Here is a 14975-nt window from a genome sequence, read left to right on the forward strand (position 1 = left end):
TACTTTTTTTCTTTCTCTCGTTTTATCGCTATTACGCCTAAAAATCACATACTTTTTTTTCCTCAGAAGGCTCTAATCTATATGTATTATCCTTGATGTGTACTCGTATGTTACCGGTATTAGACAGGCACTTATTTTTACCTTTCTCTTTTTGTCGCTAATACGCCTAAACTCACATATATACATTTTTTTTTTCCAGCCCCTAATGTATATGTATGTTCCTGATTTGAGCTGAACCGAGAAACGTTTCAACCTTCCGAGTCTCGATCTCTTGCCTTCAGGATATCTTTCCCTAGTTCTGGGAATCCTGACGTAACTTGCATACATTACTTTCCATTGCCTTCTTCCTCCTTTTCCTGTTCCTCTTCCGCGTTCACTTCCAGGAGACCGCTCTGCTATTTCCCTGCAGTCCACTAACATTTTCTATACATTTTCCTCCTCCGTTTTTCTCAAGAACTTCCCTGGTACTCAGAAAACACACTTGGACTCTACTCTATTCGGAGAGAGTGAGCATGAACAATAGGCACTGCGCAGTAATGAATGAAAAAACTCGCTACACTTTCTTTTTCTTTAATTTTCACCCGGCCAGTGAGAGAACCGAGCACCAGCGACCTACAGCTTTGGTCCTGCAGGCAAGGTAGTGTCCGGGGACTGACTCAAAACGGAGACGACTTTTGAGTCAGCGAATAAAGTGCTTTAGTTTGGCATCCTCCTCTCCTGACCTACCCTACTCCTATTTTCTCCCATACTATCTCATCGACCTTTGATTTATGAAAGATCTCTTTCATCTTTAACGATCTTCCTCTTCATTATACTTTTTTTTTGTAACCTTACTGTTAACTCCTTCCTAATTTTCATTCTTCTTGTTTCTAAGTTTTCTTTGCTTCTTTACCTGTTCACATTCTTTATCAGTATCCTTTTCTAACTTTTTTTTCCTCTTGGTTATGTGCTTTCTTCCTTCCTCCCTCCTTTAGATTACTTTTTTTTTTATTTTTCTTCCTACAATTTCTCCCGTACTACTAATGTATCTATCTGACATCTATTTATTTACTCTTTCTCTCTCTATCTTCTCTAACTCTTTCTTCCTTCTTGTTCTTCCTTTCATTCCTTCGTTATCCTTTCTCATGTAATCCATCTGCATGCTACCAAAGGAACATATTTGTTTGTTTATGCCATTTTCCTTCATCACCTCTTTCTTCCTTTTCATTCTTCTCTTCCTCCCCGTTTGCTTCCTTCCTCCCTTCCTCTCTTCTTTACTCTCCTTCACACTCCTTCTCTCCTCCATCCCCTCACTTTAAGAACTTTCCCAGAAGACATCATGAAAGTTGCCACACTCGTCACCAAAGAAAACTGCTTCCTCCCTTTTTCCTCCTTTCCTCTTACTCTTTATATCACCCTTACTCTCCCCTCTCCCATGTCTCCTTCCCTCCCTTCTCCTCTTCCTCCTCTACCCACTGATCTCTTTTCCCTTCATCTGTCATCAGTCGGAAGGTGGAAATAAAAATAAAAAGGCTGTAATGATTATTCAAGAGGAGGAGGGAAAGAAAAAAATAGAAATGCTAGAGAATAAGGTAGAGAGAGAGGAAAACCGGACAGGAGACAGGTGTGATATGATAAAGTGTGTGTGTGTGTGTGTGTGTGTGTGTGTGTGTGTGTGTGTGTGTGTGTGTGTGTGTGTGTGTGTGTGTGTGTGTGTGTGTGTGTGTGTGTGTGTGTGTGTGTGTGTGTGTGTGTGTGTGTGTGTGTGTGTGTGTGTGTGTGTGTGTGTGTGTGTGTGTGTGTGTGTGTGTGTGTGTGTGTGTGTGTGTGTGTGTGTGTGTGTGTGTGTGTGTGTGTGTGTGTGTGTGTGTGTGTGTGTGTGTGTGTGTGTGTGTGTGTGTGTGTGTGTGTGTGTGTGTGTGTGTGTGTGTGTGTGTGTGTGTGTGTGTGTGTGTGTGTGTGTGTGTGTGTGTGTGTGTGTGTGTGTGTGTGTGTGTGTGTGTGTGTGTGTGTGTGTGTGTGTGTGTGTGTGTGTGTGTGTGTGTGTGTGTGTGTGTGTGTGTGTGTGTGTGTGTGTGTGTGTGTGTGTGTGTGTGTGTGTGTGTGTGTGTGTGTGTGTGTGTGTGTGTGTGTGTGTGTGTGTGTGTGTGTGTGTGTGTGTGTGTGTGTGTGTGTGTGTGTGTGTGTGTGTGTGTGTGTGTGTGTGTGTGTGTGTGTGTGTGTGTGTGTGTGTGTGTGTGTGTGTGTGTGTGTGTGTGTGTGTGTGTGTGTGTGTGTGTGTGTGTGTGTGTGTGTGTGTGTGTGTGTGTGTGTGTGTGTGTGTGTGTGTGTGTGTGTGTGTGTGTGTGTGTGTGTGTGTGTGTGTGTGTGTGTGTGTGTGTGTGTGTGTGTGTGTGTGTGTGTGTGTGTGTGTGTGTGTGTGTGTGTGTGTGTGTGTGTGTGTGTGTGTGTGTGTGTGTGTGTGTGTGTGTGTGTGTGTGTGTGTGTGTGTGTGTGTGTGTGTGTGTGTGTGTGTGTGTGTGTGTGTGTGTGTGTGTGTGTGTGTGTGTGTGTGTGTGTGTGTGTGTGTGTGTGTGTGTGTGTGTGTGTGTGTGTGTGTGTGTGTGTGTGTGTGTGTGTGTGTGTGTGTGTGTGTGTGTGTGTGTGTGTGTGTGTGTGTGTGTGTGTGTGTGTGTGTGTGTGTGTGTGTGTGTGTGTGTGTGTGTGTGTGTGTGTGTGTGTGTGTGTGTGTGTGTGTGTGTGTGTGTGTGTGTGTGTGTGTGTGTGTGTGTGTGTGTGTGTGTGTGTGTGTGTGTGTGTGTGTGTGTGTGTGTGTGTGTGTGTGTGTGTGTGTGTGTGTGTGTGTGTGTGTGTGTGTGTGTGTGTGTGTGTGTGTGTGTGTGTGTGTGTGTGTGTGTGTGTGTGTGTGTGTGTGTGTGTGTGTGTGTGTGTGTGTGTGTGTGTGTGTGTGTGTGTGTGTGTGTGTGTGTGTGTGTGTGTGTGTGTGTGTGTGTGTGTGGAGGGGGAATAAAGGTGAACAAAGGTGACACAGGGAAATGCAATGTGTATGAAAGGAGAAAAGTATAAGGGTAAAATTCACATAAATTTAATAGAACAAACAACGCTAATGAGGCACTGAACATTATCTCGCTGGCCATATTTAATGAACTTCGTGAACGGAGCTTAAAAACTGAAAACTGTGCATGCGTTCGAAGGCTATTAAAAAAAAAACACGAAACCGATACGAGAAAAAGAATAAACAGAATAAATAAAAAGGAAAATTAACATACGTATGAATGAAACAGATAAAAGAGAAGAATAAAGACAGAGACACGTATGAAAGAGACTGAGAAAAAGAAATAAAAGGAGAGGAAGAAACATTGGGACAAACTTTCACCAAGACAGATTAAAGAAGAGAAAAGGTAAAGACAGCTGAAGCCAGACGAGTATTATCACAAGGCCACGTCACGTCGCTCCGCCAACTCCCGAAGGTGAAAATGAAAGAAATCACCTCACCTTCACCCACACACCCAGCCACGCCCTCTCCCCACGCCGCTCCCTAGCACGCCTTGCCCCTTACGCGGACACACCTCAACTACCCGCACATGGCAGCCACTTTCACCACATCAAGGGGCAGTTCACATTGATTTACACTCGTTGTACCTCGCTCCGCGTGTCCCTGTCGCTGAGCACGTGATGGATGGCGTGAATAGGTGCCCATTGTGACGTGCAAATGCTTTGTCTGTGTACGTAGTGGTGGTGGTGGTAGTGGTGGTGAAGGTGATAGAAGTAGTAGTATCAACTGCAATAACTATGATACTACTACTACTACTACTACTACTACTACTACTACTACTACTAATAATAATAATAATAATAATAATAATAATAATAATAATAATAACAATAATGATAATAATGATAATAATAATAATAATAATAATAATAATAATAATAATAATAATAATAATAATAATAATAATAATAATAATAATAACAATGATTAATAGTGCCAATGACCATAATGACAATAATAATAATAAAAAAGGCACCACACCAAACGTGCGCGCGACACACACACACACACACACACACACACACACACACACACACACACACACACACACACACACACAAAGAGCACCTGCCAATCATTTGCACTGCCAATACCGTGACGCCGCGGGCCGCATGACTGGCCTCCCCCCTCGAGGCTGGAGGAGGCGGCAGTTAATTAGATCCACGTGACCCTTTGCTTCCCAGGGCCGCTTGAGAGTGAGTGGCGGGGAACCGGGCACTGACGGAGGAAGGGGGAGGGAGGGGGAGGGGGAGGACAGAGAGAAGAGAGGGAATTAAGGTTACTCAGATGCACTATACGATCTGTTGGCTTCTCTGATAAGGTGACGGAGGAACGAGAGGTTGATCAAATAGCTTCTTATAGGGGATGAAATAACGCGAAGAGTAAAAAAAGGGCTAGATATTTATCAGAGGTTATACTGTTAATGCTTTACTAGAAGTTGGTTGTGTATTGCATTTTATTTTATTTATTTATTTTTTTTTTTTTATAATTGTGGGGAATGTGTAATAGGGTGAGTCAGGTATCAATGTGTCTGTAGACGTTTTTATCTTTTAGTCCTCTTTGATCTCCCTTTAAACGTTTGCAGCTGACTTCTTCACTTACTTCTCACTGTCTCCACTTCTTTTCTTTTACTTCTTCCTCTCTCTCTCTCTCTCTCTCTCTCTCTCTCTCTCTCTCTCTCTTCTCTCCTCCTCTCTCTCTCTCTCTCTCTCTCTCTCTCTCTCTCTCTCTCTCTCTCTCCTACGGATCTTGTCTCGTACTTACACCCACTCCTCCTCCTCTTCCTCCTCCTCCTCCTGCTGCTGCTGCTGCTGCTGCTGCTGCTCTGACCCATCTGACTCATCCACTCTCATCTCTTCTTATTTTCCCCTTTTACTTCTTCTCCTCCTTCATTCTGTCCCCCCACGTTGTCTTATTGTTTTTTCCTTGTCATTCCCCCGCCTCTCCCTCTCTCCCTCTGCTTGCCTTCCGTCCCTCCCACTCACTCAATTTACCCTTCCTGCAAACTCTCTCATCCTACCACCTATTCTACCTTTCCTCCCACTCACGCCCACTCACCCTCCCCTCCCACGGACCTCCCTCCTCCCCTCGCTCCTCCACATGCCTCCCAATAGAGCTAGGGACTGAGAGAGGCTCGGTATTGGCTGTCCGCCGCTACATGTCACCGCCAATCAGCGCCCAAGTGAGGGCCTCTTATGGGAAGCCGCCGCCAGATTGCGTTTGTTGCTTTTACGGCTCAGAGAAGCGAGCACTTGATGGCGAAAATGACTCATGCCGGACCGAGGACACACACACACACACACACACACACACACACACACACACACACACACACACACACACACACACACACACACACACAAACACACACACACACACACACACACACACACACACACACACACATACATACATACAGTCAACTTTTTTAAGACACTGCAGCTCCATTTAACGTCATAAAGCGTTAAAAGGGATGCCTGTCCTTAAAGATACTAGCGACAGGGAGAGATGAGCACCTGATGGAGGACACTCACTACTACACGATCGATTTTAAGACTATTTCTGAAGGGAAAATCATTAAAGAGATAAGGACTGCAACCACCCTCGGATAGCTTCGTAGTTTTAGGTCCTTAAACTAGGTAACATTTAGGACAGGTAAGGCGGGGACACAGAAACGCATGCGAATATACATTTGCAAGATCTTTAACGCTAATCCTTCGCTTGAGGTAAAATCATTAGAGATAACAGTTTATTTACCATCATACCCTTCCTTTGCCTTCACGCACAAGGAAAGGCACAGAAACGCATGCGATTATATACTTGTAAGATTAGTTTTTATCACCACTACTTCCCTGAAGTAAATACATTAGAGATGACAGTTTATTTATCATCATAGCCTTTTTTTGCCTCCATGCACAAGGTAAGGTGAGGACGGAAATGCATATAAACATACACTGACGAGACTGATTTTTAACATAACTGTTTTGCTTAAGGTAAAAATAAAAAAAAAAAAGCACATGACAGTTTATCATCATATTTTTCCTTTCGCCTATACTCACGTATTGAAGGTAATCTTACTCGCAAACACATACATTATAAGAGCGATCTGGGACGCTCTTACTTATTTTTTTTTTCCACGCTTATGATAAGAAATATTTAATACAACAGCTCTCCGTCATTATCCCCTGGCTTCCGGGTCCACGTGTCGAGGTAATAAGCAGGGCAGGTGAAGGAAACACACAAACAAAACATGTGAAGCTTTGCAAGTATGATTTAAAACGTTTTATCAGTAAAGAAGAAAGGCTACCAAGAGTAAATTAGTTACCTGGGAAAACAAAACACATCGATGAAAAATGGAAACACACTTGCTAGATCAGTAACAAGGGTTAATAAATAAATCGCTTTCGAAGAGAGAAAATTGATCATATTCTTGCAGCGCAGGTAAACCAAACCAAACCTGTCTATTAAAAAAAGAAAACACTTACTGGATCACTAAAAAATAATAAACACAGAAAAAGCTCCATCACTTAAGGAAAAATATTTAAAAACTTTATCATCACATTCTAATTCTGAGTCCACGCGCCAGGTAGCAGGCAGGGCAGGACAGGACAGGTACGCCCAGAGAGGCAGGGGAGACAGGTAAGGCGGAACACATCTACCTGCACCTAAACACCTTATTAGCGAGCGGGTCGAGTTCTGGCGAGCAAGGGCGGCGTTGTCACATATAGTTAGGAGTGAAGGCAAGCGGGGCGGCTCCTGTTATTGGTTCAAACTTGACTCTACTCCCTGCGCTCTAATCCAATTGTGAAAGCTCCGATCCCCACGCAGCACTAAAGCACCGCCGCGGCCTCGGAACACCCGACAATGGAACACGGGACACTCGGAAAGAAAAATACTTGTTGCTTTCATGTTTTGTGTGTGTGTGTTTGTGTGAGAGGTGATCGGGGGGAGAGAGAGAGAGAGAGAGAGAGAGAGAGAGAGAGAGAGAGAGAGAGAGAGAGAGAGAGAGAGAGTGAGAGAGAGAGAGAGAGAGAGAGAGATGAGAGAGAGAGAGAGAGAGAGAGAGAGAGAGAGAGAGAGACTAAAAGCGTACTTTAATCTACTCAAAAAAAAAATCTGGTTACTTTTTATCAGCGCGTCGGGTCAAATTTAAAACTTCCTCCACAGCTTGAATTAAAAGAATCGTTACTGTCTTCCATCCATTCGACTTACAAATAAAGAAATAGAAGAAGCAGCATATAAATAACAGTAAAAGATATGAAAAAGACATCAAACAAGAGGTAAACATTATATGAATATGATAATAATAACAGTAATAACAAAGTAATAACAAGTAATAATAATAATAAATCACAGCCCTCCTAGTTTGGGTTAATGAAAATGCAATATATACAAGTGCTCTCCTGTATATGTAACACTATGTAATTTAGCCTAAGCAGATAATTCACCTTTAAATTTAACGAGATCATTTTCCCTATCTTTTTCTTTTTTTTATTTTAGCTTTTCTTACTTTTTTTCTTACCCCTTTGGCGAGTGGGTAGTTAAAGCTTCCGGGGAAATCACGCTGCTCTTTCCCTCGGTGTAGTAAACATAGGGATGATGAAAAACACGGGCAGCTGAGAAAAGAAAGATACCAATAATATTTTCCACCGAACCTGCGATGGGAGGACCATAACAACCAGATTTTTCCCTTTCTTTCTTTTCCTTTTATTATATTTTTTTTTTCTTCCTCGCATCATTCCACCTGTTTCATTTTGATTCGTTGGTATTCGCTCAATTTCGTTTCTCCTGGAATGATTTGTATATAGAGTAAAAGGTGAGGTTATAGTTTCCTCTCTCTCTCTCTCTCTCTCTCTCTCTCTCTCTCTCTCTCTCTCTCTCTCTCTCTCTCTCTCTCTCTCTCTCTCTGCTTTGCATGAAGAAAACATTAAACTTAAAGTACATTATAAATCATGCATGTTCTTCACATGAATTTAATTATGTATGAGAGAGAGAGAGAGAGAGAGAGAGAGAGAGAGAGAGAGAGAGAGAGAGAGAGAGAGAGAGAGGAGAGAGAGAGAGAGAGAGAGAGAGATGAGAGAGAGAGAGAGAGAGAGAGAGAGAGAGAGAGAGAGAGAGAGAGAAAGCCTTTCCTTCATTCCTCTTAAAATAACTTAAATCTCTTATCGAAAAGAAAGGGAAGAAAAGAAAGGAAAGAAAAGCAAATCTCTTATCGAAAGGAAAGGAAAAGAAAGAAGAGGAAAGGAAAAAACAATTAAAAGGAAAATATCTATTCATTGCAATATAAAGACGTCTTGAAACAACAACAACAATAGCAACAACAACAATAGAGCATTATTATTCCATCATTATTTTTGCGCGAAGTGACTGTTCCTGGGATAAGGCTGCGTGACCTGTCGTCTTAGCTTGCGTGTTTTAAGTAGACTGGTTTGTACTAAGCTATTTCAGAAGGCTTTTTGTTGAGGCATCTATGTAAGGTAACTGTTTGTATATGGTGGTGAGTTACATGTACTAACTTTTCGTCTAAATGCGATATATTATACCAAGTTTTCTTCTTTTTCTTTAATGTATTTGTGAAGTTTTATTCTGCTTGGTATAATGTATAAAAATTACACTAAGAACTTTCATTTAACGTAGCTTTGTTTGTTGTGGATAAAATATGTTTTCCTCTTCCATTTTCTATAGTGCATTGCTCTTCTACGAAATACTCTAAAAGCTGACGCATTTTTACCAAATTCATTCATACATTTTTGCTCCACGCCGTCACTACTACTTACCCTCCATTTCCTCTCTGCAATTTTACTCAAGATTATTCACTCATACACTTTTGCTTAATACACAACGTCACAGTCTTTCTCTCTTCAAGGTAACCCTCCATTTTTCACCTCCAGACACCACTACACATATCACTCGTCCCTGCAACATTTTTTTGCTACAACTCTGCCACCTCTCGCAACCCCAGCAGTCCCTCATACCCCACCTCACCCCTGCACACTCTCACCCGTCCCACAGCCCTCACGCCCCAATCCCATCCCTCCTCATACTCCCCACAGCCTCTCATTTCTCCCCAACACAGCCAAGCATTTCCTCAAAGACCATGTTTGTATCGTGCTTGTATTTCCAGGGCGTTCACTCGCATCCTGTGCTCCTGCTGCCCTCGCCGGTGCCGCAAGCGCTACCAGACCAGGTGGAAGGGAGGCATCGCGCAGGTGAGATTTACGCAGGTGTGACTAACAAATAAGACGCCCGAAGCTATCCATGTGCACGTCTAATTTTCCTTCTGTGTTTCTATGTAGGCATTAGGTCTGAACAAGTGAAGAGTGAGAATGGTGTCACTCTCACAGCTGAAAAATAACGTTGTGTTCTCTTGTCTGGTTCTGTTTTCATGTACATCTTTATATAAAGCTAAACACTGAAAGCTTAAGCGAAAACAATCAAAAGAAGCATAATAACCCTCCTACTTTATCTTTTGTATGCGCACTGATTTCACTCCAAAACATGATACATAAAGCAATGTGAACTGCCAACATGTAAACTTATCACTCATTTTAAAAGACAAACGGAAGAATATTATTAATTTTTCTATTCTGGTCGCGCCATGCCGGTAGTCTCTCTACAGAACCTGACTTGTAACAGATTCTAAACAAATCATCGGACGCAAGATGGAAGAAAATGCTAAACACAGTGGGAGTGAGTGTAGCAGGTTACTGATTACTCAACATGACTGTATATCAGGAAAAAACAAAATAATTGATATAAAAAGCCAAAGTGAACCATTAAAAACTTATACTAGATAAAATAAAACTTAAAACATGTCCTAATAAATAAGATAGAACTTATTTCACTCCTTTTCCCAACAGGTGAGTATCTTAACAGTCTTAACATTATCAAAGTGCTCCCGCGGTAGTAAATGTTTTTGTTCTGGAATGTTGATACAAAGGTGATCATAATACCGTTAATTTCTATTTTTTACCTACTAATCCTGACTGAGGTACAAATTGGAATCCTTTTAAATAGATTAGTTCCTCCTTTGATTGATTCTTGTTGTTCTTTTAACAGTTTGGTGGTATGTTAATTAACCAGCATTATTAACCAAGTGCACCTTCCCTTCACTTCAGGTTGTCATCATTAGCATCTCCTTACACTCTCAAACTCATGGTCAAAATTCCATCTTTTTGTCTCTCTGTCTTTCTGTCCATCTGTCTGTCTGTCTATCTGTTTAATTCTCTCTCTCTCTCTCTCTCTCTCTCTCTCTCTCTCTCTCTCTCTCTCTCTCTCTCTCTCTCTCTCTCTCTCTCTCTCTCTCTCTCTCTCTCTCTCTCTTCTGCACACACCCGTCAGTGTTGCCAGGTCCTCTCCGTAAACAGATCTTCCTTATTTTTCAGTTTGACCCCTACGAGGACTTCTGACCCCCTCCACCTTCCCTACTCCTCCTTCACCCTCCTCGCCACGGCTCACCTTTTACCGCACAACTCTAAAAATTATCGATGTTAATTCCCCTTTTTTACCTCGTACATAATGACCTTCTAAATTAGGTCTGAATATCTTTACTCATCTTTTTTCTTCTGAATCCTTGGAACACATTTTGAATTTATTCAACGTGTTTGTTCCCTTTTCCGTGTACCCGTTTCTCTTTTTTTTCTATTTTTTTTCTGTTTTCCTTCCTTGTGTGTGCTGATTCTACGTAAGTTTTCTTATACGAATATAACCCTCATTTTCCTCCCTCATAGAGTTTGGATAAGCCTTTTGTCTCGCCTGTCTTGAATACCCGTCCTGAGTCACCTGTCTCCGACACACTCACCTGTCTCACTCTCATCTCACCTGTTCATGTTTGGCAAGAAATTTCCCCCTCTAAGGTCATTAAGTGAAACGCTGCTGCTTAACGAATCTTCCGTGCGAGGCTCAAAACTTCCCCAAACAAGGACACCAAGGGATTAATATTTGTGCAATAAATTATGAGATTTTTAAGTCCAAGCTGGTTTTTAAGTGTTTTTATTCCATATTTTTAGGCAAGCGTTCATGTCATTATCTTCGAATCCATTATTTATTCTATAGTCAGTAATTCACTTTCTCAATAATCTTACACCCGTCTTCTCTTATCTCCACTGTATTTCCTTTTAGTGTTTTCAATCTATTTTTTTCTTTTTTTTTACTTTTTATCAAAGCGATCATATCATCATCTTAGGATCCATTATTCATTCTATAGTTTGCAATTTCGCTTCTCAATAAAACTACATCTGCCTTCTCTTCATCTTCATTGCAGTTTTAGTGTTTTTAATCAATAATAAGTAAAGCGTTCATGTCATTACTTTACAACTGATTATTTATTCTAAGTCAGTCATTTATCATCAATATAAACCACAACTTGCATTCTCTTTATCTCCATCGTCTTTCCTCTTCGTTTTGTCTCATCCATTACGCGTTCGTTCTCTTTCTAATCATGCATCTCCATTCTTTACACTCTTATCTTCCTTCCCCGCTCTCCATTTGTCCTTCACACCCTCCCCCGATTCTTCTTGCATTTCTCCCGCGGATCTTTTTTCCACATTTCACCTTGATAGATCTTTATTCGCATCCTTCCCTCGCTTCCTGCCTTCCTTTCATTTTTTTCTATTCCTTACCCACTACCACCACCACCAATATCCTTCCCCCTTCCCCTGTATCTCCTTTTCCTCTTCCTCCTCCTCCTCTTCCTCTTCCTCCATATCAACGGGTGCTTCGCTTCAGCTTCCATCGTGTGACACCTTTCCCTCCCTCCTCCCTGGTGACTGCTCCCCTGGTGGCCCGCTTCCCTGGTGCCCTAAGGTGGCCGCCTGTGGTATGTCTCCCTTCCCTTGCCGTGCATACTATGACCCTTAGTGACCCCACTCGCATGCCACACCCTTAGGGACGACTCAACCCTCGCCACACACCAAGGATGACGTCTCTTTTGCTCTCCTTTTGTTTCCTGGTGTTGAGTTACTTATGTTAGAGTTTAGTAGTAGTAATAGATATATACCTGACACCTCCCCGCTTGCTGTAGTATTACTGAATGCATGTACTACTGGTAAGATGAAGAGGTGTACTAATGTTTTTGGAGTTGTATGTTGAGACAGGTGTGTAGAAGGAGGGCAGGTGTGTACTGTTACTGTGGTGTACTGTGTAGGTGTACTGTTACTGTGGTGTGAAAGGTGTTCTTGTTGCTCGTTGACAAGATGGAAACAAATGTGTGGAAAGACAGTAGATGTGAAGTACCCCAGCTGCAAGGCGCGGGGTACAATCAAGAACCCTGTAACCTTGTGTAACCTTGCTTGCGGCTTAGAAAGGCAGAGTGTGGAAAAGAAGAAATATCCTCACCCCCCCCCCATCCTCATCATCTGCCCCTTCCCACGCCCCCCCAAACACGGGAGAGCTTTCATAATGCAGCTCTCTAATGGCGGACGCGACCAAGGCCGCCACACTCATCTGAATAATAAATAGATTAACTCATCACCCGGCAACCCAGGCATGTAAGCCCCTGGCACGGTGGGCTTCCAAAGGCGTTCATTGCCGAGCCTGAGTGGCATTCAAGTTTAATTCATTTCCTCAAAACGACACGCGAACTTCGTCTCCCAAAATTATTCTCAACGTTTCCTCGACGACATGAGGGAGGGAAGGAGGAAGGGAGGGAGGGAAGGCGAACATTCACATCTTTGTATGAAGAGTGGAATCATTCACCGTGATTAGAAAAGCAAGGCCCGGGATTCCTCCTGTGTCGCTCCGCCTCACCTGCACGCCCCGCACAAAGGTCAGCGGGTGTGAGGCAACGCGTGGAAAATGTCGAAACGCGAACAACAAAAGACTGTATTGATCACTTACTGTATCTTAGTAATTGGAACTGGATGATACGAATGAGTTCAAAATGCAAAAGGAACTTAATTTATGTAGTAACTTTTTTTTCTCATGTATTGAACGGTTGCACAATCTTGACAATGAAAGCAATCATAAAAGTAATCTAGCACTACCCCAATGACAATACAAAACACGATCTTACTTGTTTTACATTTCTCCTGCCTTCCTATTAATATTATCCTGTCATTCACTCCCGTCCCTCCTTCCTCCACTCCCGTCTTCCATTTCTTCCCTTATCTTTCCCATTTCCTCTACCTCCATCGGTGCTGCCTTTACTCACACACACACACACACACACACACACACACACACACACGCACATACACACACAACACACCTAATGACCACTGCCCCTGAACGCCTCACGCGGCCCGTCCCACCACACCGCGCTGCACGTCGTGAATACACGAATAAACAAATCGATTTTACGTCAGTCAGTAAGCACAAATAAAACCTTGGTACCTTTTACTATGGGTTGGTCGGTCTGTCTCTCCTCTTTCCTTTCTCCTTTATTTTCTTTATTTTCCTCTCTCTCTCTCTCTCTCTCTCTCTCTCTCTCTCTCTCTCTCTCTCTCTCTCTCTCTACCGTTAACCCCCATCAAGATTCTCCAAACCTTACCATTGAGACGCAAACTTATAAGGAAAGACACACAAACTTCACTGCTCATCCCTCCCTCCTCCCTGCTTCCTCTCTTTCCTTATACTACTGACTTTCCACTCTCCTCCAGTCCCGTACCATCCCGTCCCGTCCCGTCCCCTCCCCTGCCTTCCCCTCCCCCCTGCCTTCGCCTCCTTTTCTTGTGAGAAAGTGGAGGTGTTCTCACTCAATTAACTCCTCCTTACACTCCATTAACTGGATGACCGCCGTCCTCTTCCTCTTCATGTGTCCCCTGTCCTCCTCCTCCTCCTCCTCCTCCTCCTCCTCCTCTTCTTCTCCCTGCTGCATGTGTTCTAACCCAGAGACAAACGCTTTTGCAACTGACGTTTTCAGTGCATTAAAAACAGCGTCGCCTAAATTAATAATTAACAGGACACAATGCACGGGGTCATGATGAACAGACTCGCCTTGCCGAGCCACTGCTATGAACGCATTACCACTTCCCATGTTACTACATGACTAGTCTACCACGGTTGTGTCTGTATGCCCCCTGCCCATGACGTGAACTATCTGAAGAGGGAGGTTTCAAGACACTTCTCATGATTTTGAATAATTCTTAATCCTTCTGACTACTCTGAGGCTTGGTACCTCTAGTGGGATTTATTTATTTATTTGTTTATTTTTTCAGCCTTTCTGATGTTCCTGATCAGAGCACCTATTATATGAAAAAAATAAAATTAAATAAATAAATAAATAAATAAATAAATAAATAAATAATAATAATAATAATAATAATAATAATAATAATAATAATAATAATAACAATAATAATAATAATAATAATAATCTAGCATTATTGACAGCAGCATCAAACTCACGGAAATATGTAAAGAAAGCACGGTGTAAAAACTAACGTCATTTTGCCTTTCATTTTCATTCTTCACTATGTAGAAAAGAAAATAAGTAACATCTCAAACTATCATTCTCTCAAAACAGCTTCTGGAAATGTACATGACAGCCTCTCCATTTTGTAATCTGCGCACACGTAGCACGCTGTGTGACACGCACGGTTCGCAGGCACGCCAGGAAACACTTTGGTGTCCTGCAATCTGTGGCATAAAGTTCTCCAGATCTGATGTTACGTGCAAAATGCTCGTGCTGCCTTAGGGATTTTTTTTTTTTTTTTTTCCCCGCGCACGGAAATGGCTCATTCCCCGTCATTGTCACTGGAAAGATTGATGAATATATTTTACGTATATAACAAAACACATATCTATAGAAAGTAGATAGTACACACACTCAAGAGTATACGTTACATTCGGGTCTGACGAGCCTCACATTGAACATCCAAGCAGGGTTGGTAAGCGTGCCGGTCTGCGGGAAGCCAAATAGGACCCGGCAGATATGTGCGTAGTAGTAGTGAATATAGCTAATATCTATCTCTCTGTGTATCTACCTAGCTAACTATATATA

At 42.3% G+C, this 14975-nt stretch overlaps 1 protein-coding gene across 2 annotated transcripts in view; it reads left to right on the forward strand.

Moving 5' to 3' along the window:
- LOC135114889 (dopamine receptor 2-like) overlaps positions 1 to 14975 on the forward strand; it is a 90564-nt gene that overhangs the window by 64328 nt on the left and 11261 nt on the right. Inside the window, exons 2-3 of one of the 2 annotated variants that reach the window (XR_010275691.1) lie at positions 9159 to 9243; positions 10420 to 11852. Coding sequence is in view for 1 of the 2 variants with exons in the window: in XM_064031108.1 (XP_063887178.1) it covers positions 9159 to 9243 (85 nt within the window). In the remaining variant the exon portion in view is untranslated. The remainder of the gene's footprint in view (positions 1 to 9158; positions 9244 to 10419; positions 11853 to 14975) is intronic. The other variant, XM_064031108.1, reaches the window with a different exon arrangement.

This window comes from Scylla paramamosain, chromosome 28 (genome assembly GCF_035594125.1).
Source record: "Scylla paramamosain isolate STU-SP2022 chromosome 28, ASM3559412v1, whole genome shotgun sequence".
In the NCBI taxonomy this organism is placed as follows: domain Eukaryota; kingdom Metazoa; phylum Arthropoda; class Malacostraca; order Decapoda; family Portunidae; genus Scylla; species Scylla paramamosain.